Source organism: Budorcas taxicolor, chromosome 2, assembly GCF_023091745.1.
Source record: "Budorcas taxicolor isolate Tak-1 chromosome 2, Takin1.1, whole genome shotgun sequence".
Taxonomy (NCBI): Eukaryota; Metazoa; Chordata; class Mammalia; order Artiodactyla; family Bovidae; genus Budorcas; species Budorcas taxicolor.
Genome location: NC_068911.1, coordinates 166,489,695 through 166,502,476, shown reverse-complemented (window position 1 = coordinate 166,502,476; position 12,782 = coordinate 166,489,695). Strand labels below are relative to the sequence as shown.

The following is a 12,782-nucleotide window of genomic DNA, read 5'->3' as shown; positions in this document are numbered from 1 at the left end:
GCAAATGGCAGCTGTAATATTCTAGCTCATTGCCTGACACACAGCTGAGAAAATGTTTGTTGAATTCGTCAGCCCCTCTGCTCCTCTGCTCCCCTGCGTGCTGCCCCTATCTATCCTCCCTGTCTTGGGAGGGGTGAAGCAGTCATGAACAGAAAGGACTGGAGGGCAGGCAGAATCAGTGGCTGGGAGATGGCGAGCAGGGTCTCCAGGCACCTCTGGGAGCTCACTGCTCCAGCAACAGCTGGAGCCTGGCAGGAGACCGTGCGGGCGACGCTCTCGCCCTGGTCACCCACCTGTGCCATCATCCTCGTCAGCTAGGTGAGGCAGCGGGCAGAGGTGGAGCTGGGACCCACTTCCGGCATTGTGGCTCTCCGAAGGTGCCCGAGGGCCCGCCGGCACACAGTAGGTGCGCTCTGAATGCAGCGTAGGCGGAGGCAGGAATGTTGAATGCATGCGAACGTAATGAATGAACGGATGGACACATGAATGAAGGTGGGATGGACGCGTGAAGTCGTGAGCTGGGAAGGACGAGCCTCTCCCTCCACCCTCTGAGACTCGGGGATTGGGAGACCTGCAGCCGAGACAGGCTGGGGGCCCCCTCCCCGCCCTGCCCCTCCCGCCCCGACCCCCCCTCTCCACAGCGCGCAGCTCCGCGGAGCCGGCGCCCAGCCACAGCCCGCGTCTGAGCCGGCGCTCGCGCCCAGCCGAGCGAGCCCAGACAGCGCAGCCTAGGGAGGGGGCTGCCCCAGCCCGGTGCCCTCCCCCCAGCCCCGGGCCCCGGAGACCGGCCTTGCGGGAGGGGAGACGAAGTCCCGTTACACGATCGGGGGATCAGCAGCCGAGGACGCCCAGGTCCCGAAGCCAACAGGTGAGGGGCTTGGGGGACCCTGGGCCCGGGGTGGGCGGTTCCAGAGGACCCTCGGCGGGAGCCAAGGGTCTCGGGAGCTGTGACCTGGGTGCTGGGAGGCTGGGTCCTCAGCAGGCTCTGACCTCTTTCCGGCAGGTTCCTAAAGAACCTTTCGCGCCCACAGCCCCCGAGATGCAGTGAGGTCCCGCTGGGGAAGCAGGTCCGTCGGCGCCAGGTGGGAATCTAAAGGAGAACCCCTCGTGCTCTTTCGGGGGTCTCCAGGGATCCGCAACCCTCCTACACACATCTGGGGTCGTCCAGGCCCAGCTTGGTGGGAGGAGGGGTCTGAGCGAGGGAGGAGCAGCGGGGTGCGAGGCCAGATTTATGAATGAAGAGGGCGGCCGGCGCGCCGTCCAGCGACCCCTAGCGGCCGCTGGGGCTCATCGCGGTCGAGGGATTCAAAGTGAGGACTACCTGGGGCCGGGGGTGCTGACGCGCTCAGCCCCTGGGCCTGTGGCTCTCCCCTCGCTTTCAGCGAGGCTGTCAGCTCCTCCCTGCACCTCCACCCACACCGTGTGTCTGTGTGGGTGTGTGTTCACTTAGGAGGGTCTGGCAGGCCTGGTGGGCGGGGCCTGGGTCTCTGAAAGCCTCCCTTGATCATTTTTTTTACAACCCCGAAATTCAGGCCCGCGAACTGACTCAGGAGAGAAGGTGTTTGCAACCAGGATGGCTTCTCCTTCCTAAGCTGTGGTGTTTGGTGGACTCAGACAGACCATAGTGGCCTTGTGACCTTGAGCAAGGGGCTCAACCTCTCTGAGCTCTGTCTCTTCTACAAAGCGGAGCTCTTAATAGTGGTAACCCGCAATGGCGAGGAAGCCAGCCAGTTTCTGGGTAAAACCCTTGGCGTTCATTAGAGGTAATTTCTCCTCACTGGCCCTGTGAGGCAGGTTCAGTTATTACTCTACGAGATAGATGGGGAAACCAAGGCTGAGAGGTGAGTTGACCAACTGGTATGAAATGGGGATGCAAGGCTTTCTCCAACCATTTCAGGCTCATCCTAACCCACATGATTGGGAGAATTAAGACAGAGCTTATCTGCGCGTAACCCAGCACACTCCCTAATGTTCCCTTTCTTCCTTCCTTCCTTCAGAAGGTTTGGGGCTGGGACCCTAAACACCTGAGCGCAAGACTGGGCCCCCCCGCCCCGAGGGAAGTGGGCTGAAGCCTGGCCCAGGTGCACCCCTCCCTGGGGAGAGCCTGGGATGCCCGTCAGCCTTAGTGGCTCCTGAGCTCATGGAGCCCTCAGCCACCCCAGGGCCCCAGATGGGGGTCCCCACTGAGGGCAGGGAACGGTCCCCGGAGCCTCCAGACTACGAAGACGAGTTTCTCCGCTATCTGTGGCGTGACTATCTGTACCCGAAGCAGTACGAGTGGGTCCTCATCGCAGCCTACGTGGCTGTGTTCTTCGTAGCCCTGGTGGGCAACACGCTGGGTAGGTCTCTAGGTCTCTGGGGGTGCTGCGGGGTCCCCCCGGGGACTGGGAGGGGTCTTGGGCCTCACTCCTCTCCCCAGTCCCTACCGAGTAGTGTGGGGAAGGGTCTCGCTGCCGGTGCCCAGCTGGGCTGGGCGTGGCTCTGTCTCCAGCCTCATCTCTTCCCCCGCTCACCCTGCAGTGTGCCTGGCCGTGTGGCGCAACCACCACATGAGGACGGTCACCAACTACTTCATCGTCAACCTGTCCCTGGCCGATGTGCTGGTGACAGCCATCTGCCTGCCGGCTAGCTTGTTAGTAGACATCACTGAATCCTGGCTCTTCGGCCATGCCCTCTGCAAGGTCATCCCCTATCTACAGGTGAGCTCCACCTGGGTGACCCTCTTGATCCCTTTGACACACCAAGCACAACAACCATGGCCTTGCTAGGTCTCAGGGACCCTTAGTCTTGACTTTCAGATGGTGGCTCAGTACCTCGACAGGGTCACGCTCTACTGTCAGCAAGGGCAGGCTACCAGGCCTGACACTTAAGGACACAGACACAGCCCCACGTATGGATACAGAGATCCCCTCCAGGTCACACCTGCAGACATACACACAGTCATTTGGGGACACATGTACAGTCGGGCACACGGTGGAGGAGACGGGCACACGGTGGAGGAGACAGGCACAAGCGTGCGGTGACAGAGCGCTGGGCCTGCTCTCTGATCCGGAGGTAGGGCAGATTTGAGGGGGCCTGCTGGAAAGAGTCTGCTCCCCTTCCCTCCCCTCCCACCCCTGGCCAGGGCCTTCCCTTTCCCAGTGTTGGGAATCAGAATACCCAGTGGGGTTGCTGGGATGGAAGAAGGATTGGCGAGAGGCCAGGGTTTCATCCCTTGCCTCACCTCCCTATACCCCAGAGGGCAGGGGGCACTCCTGGAGCCAGTGCTCATCTGCATCTCTGGCCTCGGTTCATCTCTGCCTCCCAGAATGAGGACTCTTTTCCCTTACAGCCTGGGGAAAGGGATGAAATCCCAGGGCAGAGAGAATGCCTCTTGGTTTTCCCATTATATTGAGGTTTTCCACTCAACTGATTAACTCCAGCCACCCTGAAAATAAAGACAGGCAGGTGAGGAAATTCACCTAAGGCAAGTTATTTAACCTTTCTGTTCTTCAGTTTCCTCATCTGTACCTTGGAGGTAAGAGTACTCACCTCATGGGTCATTGTGAGGATCCTGAGAACAGTGTCTGGCACGTAGTTATTTCCAAAAGTGTAAGTTATTACACCTGCTATGTGCCAGATCTCAGGCTGGATGTTCTCCACCCATAATTTCATTTATTCTAAAAAGAATCCTGCCAGGAGGATGATATATTCTCACTCTGCAGATGAGGCTCAGAGAGAGTAAGTGATTTGACCAAATCTACCCTGGCAGTAAGGCTTCCCCTGTGGTTCAGATGGTGAAGAATCTGCCTGCAATGAGGGAGGCCTGGGTTCGATCCCGGGGCTGGGAAGATCCCCTGGAGGAGGGCATGGCATTCACCAGAGTATTCTTGCCGCGGAGAATCCCATGGACAGAGGAGCCTGGCAGGCCACAGTCCATGGGATCCCAAAGATTCGGACATGACTGAGTAAGCACAGCACAGCACCCAGGCCTAAGTGGTGGAGTCAAGATCAGCGCTGCACCTGGACGCCTGGTATTTCTGGGCTGTGAGCTCCATCACTCACCCCATGTCTCCGGGTGGCCCCCAAAATGACGGACATTGTGTCCTCATGGGGCAGGCCGTGTCTGTGTCCGTGGCAGTGCTGACCCTCAGCTTCATCGCCTTGGACCGCTGGTATGCCATCTGCCACCCTCTGCTGTTCAAGAGCACTGCCCGGCGTGCCCGGGGCTCCATCCTGGGTATCTGGGCTGTATCGCTGGCCGTCATGGTGCCCCAGGCTGCGGTCATGGAATGCAGCAGTGTGCTGCCCGAGCTAGCCAACCGCACCCGGCTCTTCTCCGTCTGTGATGAACACTGGGCTGGTAAGAGCGGAGCCTTGGGAGGGCACCTGAGGCGGGCACCTCTGGGACACATACCCAGCGGTAGACATCACCCAGGGCACTTTTGCAGTGGGCACCCCCGGGTGTGGCTCTCTTGGGAGGACTCTAGAACAGGCATCTACCAGGGTTACCTCCAGGGTGGGCACCTCCTCTAGGGTGGACATCTGTGCCAGGGTTCCTCCAGGATGGACACCCGTGGGCTGGGTAACTCCAGGGTCTCTCTGCCAGGGCTCCTGCATGGGGCTGAGCTGCTGGCTTTGGCTCTAGTCGCGGCTGGGTGGTGTTGCTAAGCGGGGCAGGCTGGGGGCCCAACCCTTCCATCTCTTGGCCCCTACAGATGACCTCTACCCCAAGATCTACCACAGCTGCTTCTTCGTCGTCACCTACCTGGCCCCGCTGGGCCTCATGGCCATGGCCTATTTCCAGATCTTCCGCAAGCTCTGGGGCCGCCAGGTGAGGCCCACTCTGGTGTCACTGTCTGGTCTGGGAGGGCACAAGGGTCCTCATCTGAGGGAGTACACAGTCCTCTGCCTGCAGAACATGCCGTTCTGGCTGCAACCAGAGAGGCAAGGCCTAGGGACAAACTCCAGGCCAGAAGTGCGAGGGTTGGCCCTGGAACCAAGTAGTGATTGACACTGTTCTAGTAGCAGCAGCTGCCTGCCACTGCCCTAGTGTCAGCAGTTATCGGGCACTCCCAGCCAGTCTTGTATCCTCTCCACCACCAAACATTATCCCCACCTCCATATATGAGAGAACTGAGACCCAGAGAGGCAAAGCAACTTCTCCCAAATCCTTCACAGTGAGTGGAAGATCAGGGGCTAAAACCCAGGCCTGGGGGTTCCAATGCTCAGTTCAGGGCCTCAGGAACAAGAATTGTACCTCTGTGCTGCTTCCCAGTTAGGCACTTGGCTTGCAGCGTCTTCACAATGATTAATATTTAACCAAAGAAGCAGTAGTACCCACAATACAAACACTGAGTAAGGGCAACCAGTTTGCCACAGCCAATGAGTAACAGTCTTCCTGGTTCCAGAGCCTTCCTTCTCTCCTCTATTACGAACTGACCGACAGCAAGTTCCATGGGGTGGGGTGTGGCGTTTGCCAAGGGACGGGGTGCTCTGTGGCCCTTGGCGCTGGCACTTGTGGGGGTGAGTCCTGGATCAGTGCCTGGACAGGGAGAGGATGCCAGCCTGAACACGAGCAGGCCTGTGGTCCACCAACACTTGCCATCTGCTCCTCTCAGTCCCCCAGTCAAGATGGCAGGAATCACTGTCCTTACCAGGGAAAGTGCAGAGTGAGGGAAAGTCACTCAGCTGTGTTCGACTCTTTGTGACCCCATGGACGTACAGTTCATGAATTCTCCAGGTCAGAATACTGGAGTGGGTAGCCTTTCCCTTCTCCAGTTCTGATATAGATTCTCAAACATTGTGCAAAGTGAAAGTTGCTCAGTCCTGTCCGACCAACAGGAAAAACCAAGGCTCAGAAAAGAAAAGTGAGTCACATACCAAGGTCACATAGCTCATGAACGCTGAGCTGGCCCTGGGCCTCAAGTTTCCTGAACTCTAGCCCCATGCCCTTTGCTGTAGGGTGATCCGGGTGTCTAGTGTGGGAGAGGCTGTGAAGGCATCTGTGCTGCTCCAGGAGCCCAGAATCATCATAGGCCTACAGGCACCGACCTAGGCTGGGACCTGTGGTCTGAGGCCCAGGCCATTCCATGCTGCCACCTGTTCACCCCTTGCTTGGGCCTCCTAGAGTCAGGCACAGGCCAGGGAAGGCACAACTCATCACCACTGAGGAAAGATGGTTGGGTACCTAGGAGGATGTTCAGGCCCCAGGCTGTGACCTGGGGACTCGTCGAGGGTCCCCTACCTCTTCTACAACTAAAGGCCAATAACATGTTCCCAAGAGGTATATTGTGGGAGGGCTCACAATGAGCTAATGGAAAAACGGAAGTATACTCAAGTCCAGAATATTGGTCTTTATCATGATTATTAGTTCCTTCCTACTGCAGGGGTTTGTACTCTTGCTCACTTCTGCCCTGCCCCAGAGTCCAGCCCAGCAAAGCAGAACACCCCTCCCAAGGGGCTGTACCCACAACTGCTGTCTGTGTGCTGGACAGATCCCTGGCACCACGTCAGCCCTGGTCAGGAACTGGAAGCGGCCCTCAGTCCAGCTGGAGGACCAGGGGCAAGGCCTGGGTGCAGAGCCCCAGCCTCGGGCCCGCGCTTTCCTGGCTGAGGTGAAGCAGATGAGAGCTCGGAGGAAGACAGCCAAGATGCTGATGGTGGTGCTGCTGGTCTTTGCCCTCTGCTACCTGCCCATCAGTGTCCTCAATGTCCTCAAGAGGTGAGAGCACATGGGGAGCGATTAGGGGTGGGGAGACGTGGTAGAGTCAAGAGAAAGGAGATTTCTTGGCTTTAGAGAAAGAACTGGCCCACTGCTCATTCACTGTGTGACCTTGGGGCAGTTGTTTCTCTTTTTTGAGCCTCAATCTCCTGATCTGTAAAATGGGAATAACCCGCCTGCCTCCTAAGGCTATCGTGAAAATCCTCTCATCTGTTCACTCAGTCATCAGGTTGTAGGGGCCGGGAACAGAGTGAACAAGTGCAGGGTACAATGTCCTGCCTTGGTGGAAATGACATCTGGTGGACATGAATGGACATATTAATATATTACAATGTCAGCCAGCGATTAACTGCTAGGAAGAAAAAAATGGGGAAAGGGGATAGAAAGTGACAATTACTGAGATTGGTGGCGGTTTTTAAAAATCTTCTTTTTTTTTTTAAGATGTAATGGTTTTTAAAAAAGCCTGAGAAAGTGACAGGGGGTTTCCCTGGTGGCTCAGACGGTAAAAAAAATCTGCCTGCAATGCAGGAGACCTGGGTTTGATCCCTGAGTTGGGATGGTCCCCTGGAGGAGGGCATGGCAACCCACTCCATTATTCTTGCCTGGAGAATCCCCATGGACAGAGGAGTCTGGCAGGCTACAATCTATGGGGTTGCAAAGAGTCGGACACAGCTGCGTGTCTAAGCACAGCACTGTGTGCTCAGCCCTCTGCTGGGCACCAGCGTGGCTTGCCGGTGATTGCCTGGGGTCTTCTGGCTGAACAGGTGGCCGTGGTGGTCCTTCCTTCCCCACTGTCCCCCAACTCTCCTCAACTTTAAGCAAAGGGCTTTAGAATTAGAACGGGGTCCAAATTCTGCATGGTGACAGGCCACCAGACCTGGGTGTCTCATCGGTGGAGTGAGGAGGATGAAGGACTTGGGCCCTTCGGGGTGCTGGAGTGAGCTGGATGACGAGCCCAAATGAAGGGAGGGACCACGCCCACGGGTGTCTGGAAGAGCAGAGAGGCCGTGGTGGGGTGGGGGTGGGGAGGGCCAAACACCGGGCCGTTCCACAATGTGAGACAATCTGAGTGTGAGTTTGTGCTCCGCCACTTCCCAGCTGTGTGATCTTGGGCACATCACTTTGCTTCTTTGAATCTGTTTCTCTATTTGAAAGTCGGATGATGTCTATGACTCACCATGCTGCTGTGAAGACAGATGATAAAGGGGAAGGGGAGCCCTAGGGGATGAGACGGCCAGTGACTGAGCAGAGGTGCCCTGGCTCCTGCCCCTAGGCCCACTTTGGCCGTATGCTCTGTGCTCAGGAACCCCAAACTGTGGTCAGGAACCTAGACCAGAGGCTCAGGAAAAGGCCTTCTGGTGAACAGGAGGGACCGTGGGACCCCTGTACTTTACAGCCATTCATGAGCTGTGTGACCATGGCCAACTCACTTTCCTTTTCTGAGTCTTGGTTTTCCTATATGCTAGATGAGGATGGTGACTCCTGCCCGACAAAACACACACACACACACCCCGTTTCTGAGTGTCCTGCCCCCTGGTCCTAGGGTGTTTGGGATGTTCCGCCAAGCCAGCGACCGGGAAGCTGTCTATGCCTGCTTCACTTTCTCCCACTGGCTGGTGTATGCCAACAGCGCTGCCAACCCCATCATCTACAACTTCCTCAGTGGTGAGTGGACTGGAGATGCAGAGTAACAGAGGGTGGCAACAGTCCCCAGGACAGCAGTCTCCACATCTCCAATCCAGGCTGAATAAAGCCTGCTCCCTCCTGGAGACTGTGACCCTGCTCTGGGCACCCCCACTCAGGGGGGTGGGAGATGAGGAGTGGGAGACAGGCCACACTCCCAGTAGTGGCCGAAGAAGGTGTCCAGCACCTGGATCCAGTTTTGCAGATGATGCAGACCAGCGGGTGGGCGGGAGCGCTGGGGGTGGGCCAGCTCCCCTCCACCCCTGCCTGACACATGCAGAGCAGGAGCACGGATCAGCCAGTCTGGTTGACACAGGCTCCAGATGGAGCCCCTGTGTGAAAAGGTGACTGCATAATGAAGGCATGGAAGGAAGGAGGGCCACCAGCAGGGGCAGCCCAGAGCCAGGAAGTGGCTTCCCCATGCCCAGCTAGACACATACTGGCAGTACGGCCAGGATCTGGAGGGGCTACCCCTGAATCCACCTGCCTCCAGCACCAGCCCTGTCACTCTCCAGGCATCTGTGGGCCCCTCTCCCTGCAGGTCTCCTCTCCCAGCTGTCCCACAGCCCTCACCCCCTTCCACTACCTCCCAGCCTCGGGGCGGAAAGGCCCCACCCGGCTCCCGCCTGGGCTCAGCAGAGTGTGACTCACCAGACCTCTGACTTGGACCAGGCCTGAGAACCAGATGACTCTTCAAGCCTGGACACCAAACGATTTTTGCAAAAACGTTGAAAAGTTAAAGGAGGGGCCGGGGTCAATAACTTAGCCTTCACCGAGACTAAAGAATTACTTAACAAAGGCTAGCCACTGGTTTCCGGCTCGGAGAACAGAAATGACCATGTGATGGAGAGCATTCCTTCATTGACTACATTTACTGAGCGCCCACTCTGGGTTAGGGGCTTCCCTGGTGGCTCAGACAGTAAAAAAATCTGCCTGCAATGCAGGAGACCTGGGTTTGATCCCTGAGTTGGGATGGTCCCCTGGAGGAGGGCATGGCAACCCACTCCATTATTCTTGCCTGGAGAATCCCCATGGACAGAGGAGTCTGGCAGGCTACAATCTATGGGGTCGCAAAGTCGGACACAGCTGCGTGTCTAAGCACAGCACTGTGTGCTCAGCCCTCTGCTGGGCACCAGCGTGGCTTGCCGGTGAAGAAACGTGGTTGTTCAGTTACAGCACTGTCTATTGCCTGGGGTCTTCTGGCTGAAGAGGTGGCCGTGGTGGTCCTTCCTTCCCCACTGTCCCCCCACTCTCCTCAACTTTAAGTGAAGCGCTTTAGAATTAGAACGGGGTCCAAATTCTGCATGGTGACAGGCCACCGGACCTGGGTGTCTCATCGGTGGAGGGAGGATGAAGGACTCGGGCCCCTCAGGGTGCTGGGGTGAGCTGGACGAGCCCAGGCACCAGACACAGCGCCTCATTTGAGAGCCACTGCTGCGGTCATCTTCACCACCGCAGGGCAGAGGCGGGCAAAGCCTAGCCACAGATGGCGAGCCCTGAGCCCCTTCACCTACACGCCGGCCGGGGCGGAGGTGACCTGAGGTACCTGAGCCAGACGCCACGCTTTGAGCCAGGCTCAGAGCCAGGGCGCTGTCAAGGAATCAGAAGAAAATTGCATTTCTCCTTGGGAACCTGCTCCAGGGCCTATCCTCTCTCCACCTGGCAGGGGCGAGGTCGCCTTGAGGCTGTCTCCTGCCCGGGGCTACCCTTCCTCCCTCCACCCCCCGCCCCGGTTCACAGGCAGCTTGGCTGGAGCTATGTCGGTGTTCCTGGGCCGAAGGCCACCTCTGTCTGCTTATGGCTGCGTCTTCTGTCTCTCAACCAAGGCAAATTCCGGGAGCAGTTTAAGGCTGCCTTCTCCTGCTGCCTGCCCAGCCTGGGTCCCTGCGTCTCTCTGAAGGTCCCCAGCCCTCGCTCCTCTGCCAGCCACAAGTCCTTGTCCTTGCAGAGCCGCTGCTCCGTCTCCAAAGTCTCGGAGCACGTGCTGCTCACCAGCGTCACCACGGTGCTGCCCTGAGCGAGGGTCGTGCTGGTGGCTCTAGGGGGGCGTGCAACCTATCCTCTGCCTGGGCTGCTCCTCTGGCTCCTGGGGGGCCCACCCCCACGCCTCATGGAAAGACTGGTGGTTGCAGTGTGAGACCGCCTGGGGCGCCACTCCTGGTTTTCTGCCTGTTTGCCTCCGAGCAGTGTCACTTCCCTTCTCTCAACTGTGTCCCCAGTAGGGACACAGGTTGCGAGGATTAAGCACGCTCAGGATAAATGGAAAGCTCTCTGTAAACTGCAAAGCATTACAGACAAGATTATCATCTCGCTCCTCTCACTTGGCCATACCCCATGGTACCATCCATCGCCATCATCCTTCCAGAGTTTGGCCCGCCTCCCAGAGACCTTCTCCTACCCAATTACAGGTCTTCCCTGGAGTCTGCTTTAAGGGTCCCAGCAGGCATTTCCATCTGGTCCACGGGCTCCCTAAAGCCCAGGCTGCACTTGGCGGCCGCTCCTTGAGGCCTGTGCGAACTCATCTGAGCCCAGCCCCTCTCTGGTGGGAGAAGAGCCCCCCCGAAGACCCCCCCCCCCCCGCCCCTCACCAGGTGCCAAGTGCACACACCACAGACTGGACCCCGCTGACTGGTGGTGTCACGGAACACTCTCCATGTGGCCGTCTGGCAAGGAGGCTAGCAGCCTGAAGCAACTGTCATTAAAAGCCTGGCACTGACTATTCTCTTTCCTTGTCATTGCACAAAATCTGGGCTTCTTAGGTTAGGAGGGAGAAGGTAGGGAGTGAGAAGCTGGGGAGGAGGGGGGGTCAAGGCAGCATTGGAAGGCAGCTCTCTGCTGACCCCTCCCACGTCTTGCCCCCAACACACTGAACCCCAGGTGGCTCCTGGGCAGGCCTCGGGGCTCACAGGCTGCTGCCCCCCCCCCCCCCCCCCCCCCCCCCGCGGCACGATCCTGGCGCCAGGACCTCAGTCGTGGCCACACCTGTCAGCTCCTGGGCCCAGGAGCCTGTGGAAGGTGAGCGGGTGGGCAGGAAGCAGGGTTAACCGGTTTACTGTTATCTTCACTTTCTTGGAGATCAGGGCTTGCATTTCTTTTCTGTGAACTTACCGAATAAAAAGAGAAAGCCAGGGACTGGGCTCAACAGGCTCCATCTGCTACCAGATGATTAGAGGGCAGCTGGAGGCCCTGATCCTCACGGCCGGAGCAGGAGGTGGGATGCCTTCTGAAGGGCTCTCTGCTGGGAGAAGCGGCAGACAGCTGGCAGAGGCTGGCTCGGCCCTGTGCACTGCCGGCTCTGCTTAACCTGATTAATGACCTCGCCCGTCAGAAAATGGGGCAAAATGCAGCTCCTGCCAGGGACCCAGCCCAGGAATGCGTCAGCACCCCTCCTCGTGGGCAGAGCAGTTGGAAGGAGTGGTCTGCACCTGTCATCCCTCTCAGAGGACTCGCCAGCCCAGCTCCTGTGAGTCGTTGCCAGGCGGGATGGGGTGTCCCACCCATTCTCCACTCGCCTCCCTCTGGCCTTGGGACCCAAAGTTGTTTGTCAAGTTTGTAGCCAGGCTTGGGGGTGCTGTGTGGTAGAATGAGGTGCGACGGCTGGCCTCCAAGCCTAGAAGCAGCCATGACCGTAAGGACGCAGCCAGGTCCTGGGCTCCTCAGTCCCAGCACATGACTGGCACTGTTCTACACGTGGGTTTCAGTAGACACATGGCTCAGTGGAGCAAAGAAACAAGAGAAGCTTCCCCTAATGTCTGCATTTCTACCCGACTCTCTGCTGGTTGAGCCCAGCATCATGGTGGGCCTCGGGCCTCCGCTCCGGGGGACTCGGATAATTCAGAGGTCACCAGGGATGAAGCTCAGTGAAGAGCTTCTGAGGAGCCCAGGACTATGTGACCTAGGGAAGGGAGGCCCTGGGGGAAAACGCAGTGACAGGTTTCAGCTTAGGGGGCTGGCTTGCTGAGGGTGAAACAGGTTCTACGTGGCCCGAGAGAGAAAACCATAGCCAATGGGTGATGTTTCCAACGTGGTGGGATTTGGGATCCACATCAGAAGAAGTCCCTATTAGTCAAGGAGGAAATGGGCTGCCTGGAAAGGCACTGAATTGTCACTGGAGGTTGGCAAGCAGAGGCCAGACTGACAGTGGAGTAGATGGAGGGGGTTCTAGCTCCAGGTGGGGACTGGCCTCTGGGAACTGGACTCCATTTAACTTGAGGATTCTAGCACAACAGCAGCCAGAAGAGAATGGGGCTGAACTCGCTCAGCCTGACACACCTGCCGGCCTCACTGAGCCGTTTCCCCAACCAAGCATGGAGGAGAGCCTGGCTTGCTTATCTTCACCCCCCAGAGTGAAAGGGTTAACTTGCCACTGCCCATCATCAAGTCTCCCTGGCAAGCC

The 12,782-nt window shown here is 58.0% G+C and overlaps 1 protein-coding gene across 2 annotated transcripts; it reads left to right on the top strand.

Annotated features, from left to right (window-relative positions):
* Positions 1-1,822: 1,822 nt before the first annotated feature.
* On the top strand, positions 1,823-10,916 carry HCRTR1 (hypocretin receptor 1). Of its 2 annotated transcripts, XM_052635546.1 has the most exons (8): positions 1,823-1,841; positions 1,998-2,339; positions 2,521-2,699; positions 4,099-4,342; positions 4,698-4,813; positions 6,477-6,703; positions 8,247-8,368; positions 10,213-10,916. In XM_052635546.1, exons 2-8 carry the CDS (start codon positions 2,141-2,143, stop codon positions 10,401-10,403), a joined length of 1,278 nt encoding a protein of 425 aa, XP_052491506.1. In that variant the 5' UTR covers positions 1,823-1,841; positions 1,998-2,140; the 3' UTR covers positions 10,404-10,916. The 2 variants fall into 2 exon arrangements, with proteins under 2 accessions (XP_052491506.1, XP_052491505.1); XM_052635545.1 differs by lacking the exon at positions 1,823-1,841 and having other exon boundaries at positions 1,851-2,339.
* Positions 10,917-12,782: the final 1,866 nt, after the last annotated feature.

Coding starts and splice junctions, on each gene's coding strand:
- HCRTR1 (XM_052635546.1), top strand. CDS start 2,141: ATGGAGCCCTCAGCCACCCCAGGGCCCCAGATGGGGGTCCCCACTGAG. Junction 2,340..2,520: donor CCTGGTGGGCAACACGCTGG/GTAGGTCTCTAG, acceptor CTCACCCTGCAG/TGTGCCTGGCCGTGTGGCGC. Junction 6,704..8,246: donor GTCCTCAATGTCCTCAAGAG/GTGAGAGCACAT, acceptor CCCTGGTCCTAG/GGTGTTTGGGATGTTCCGCC.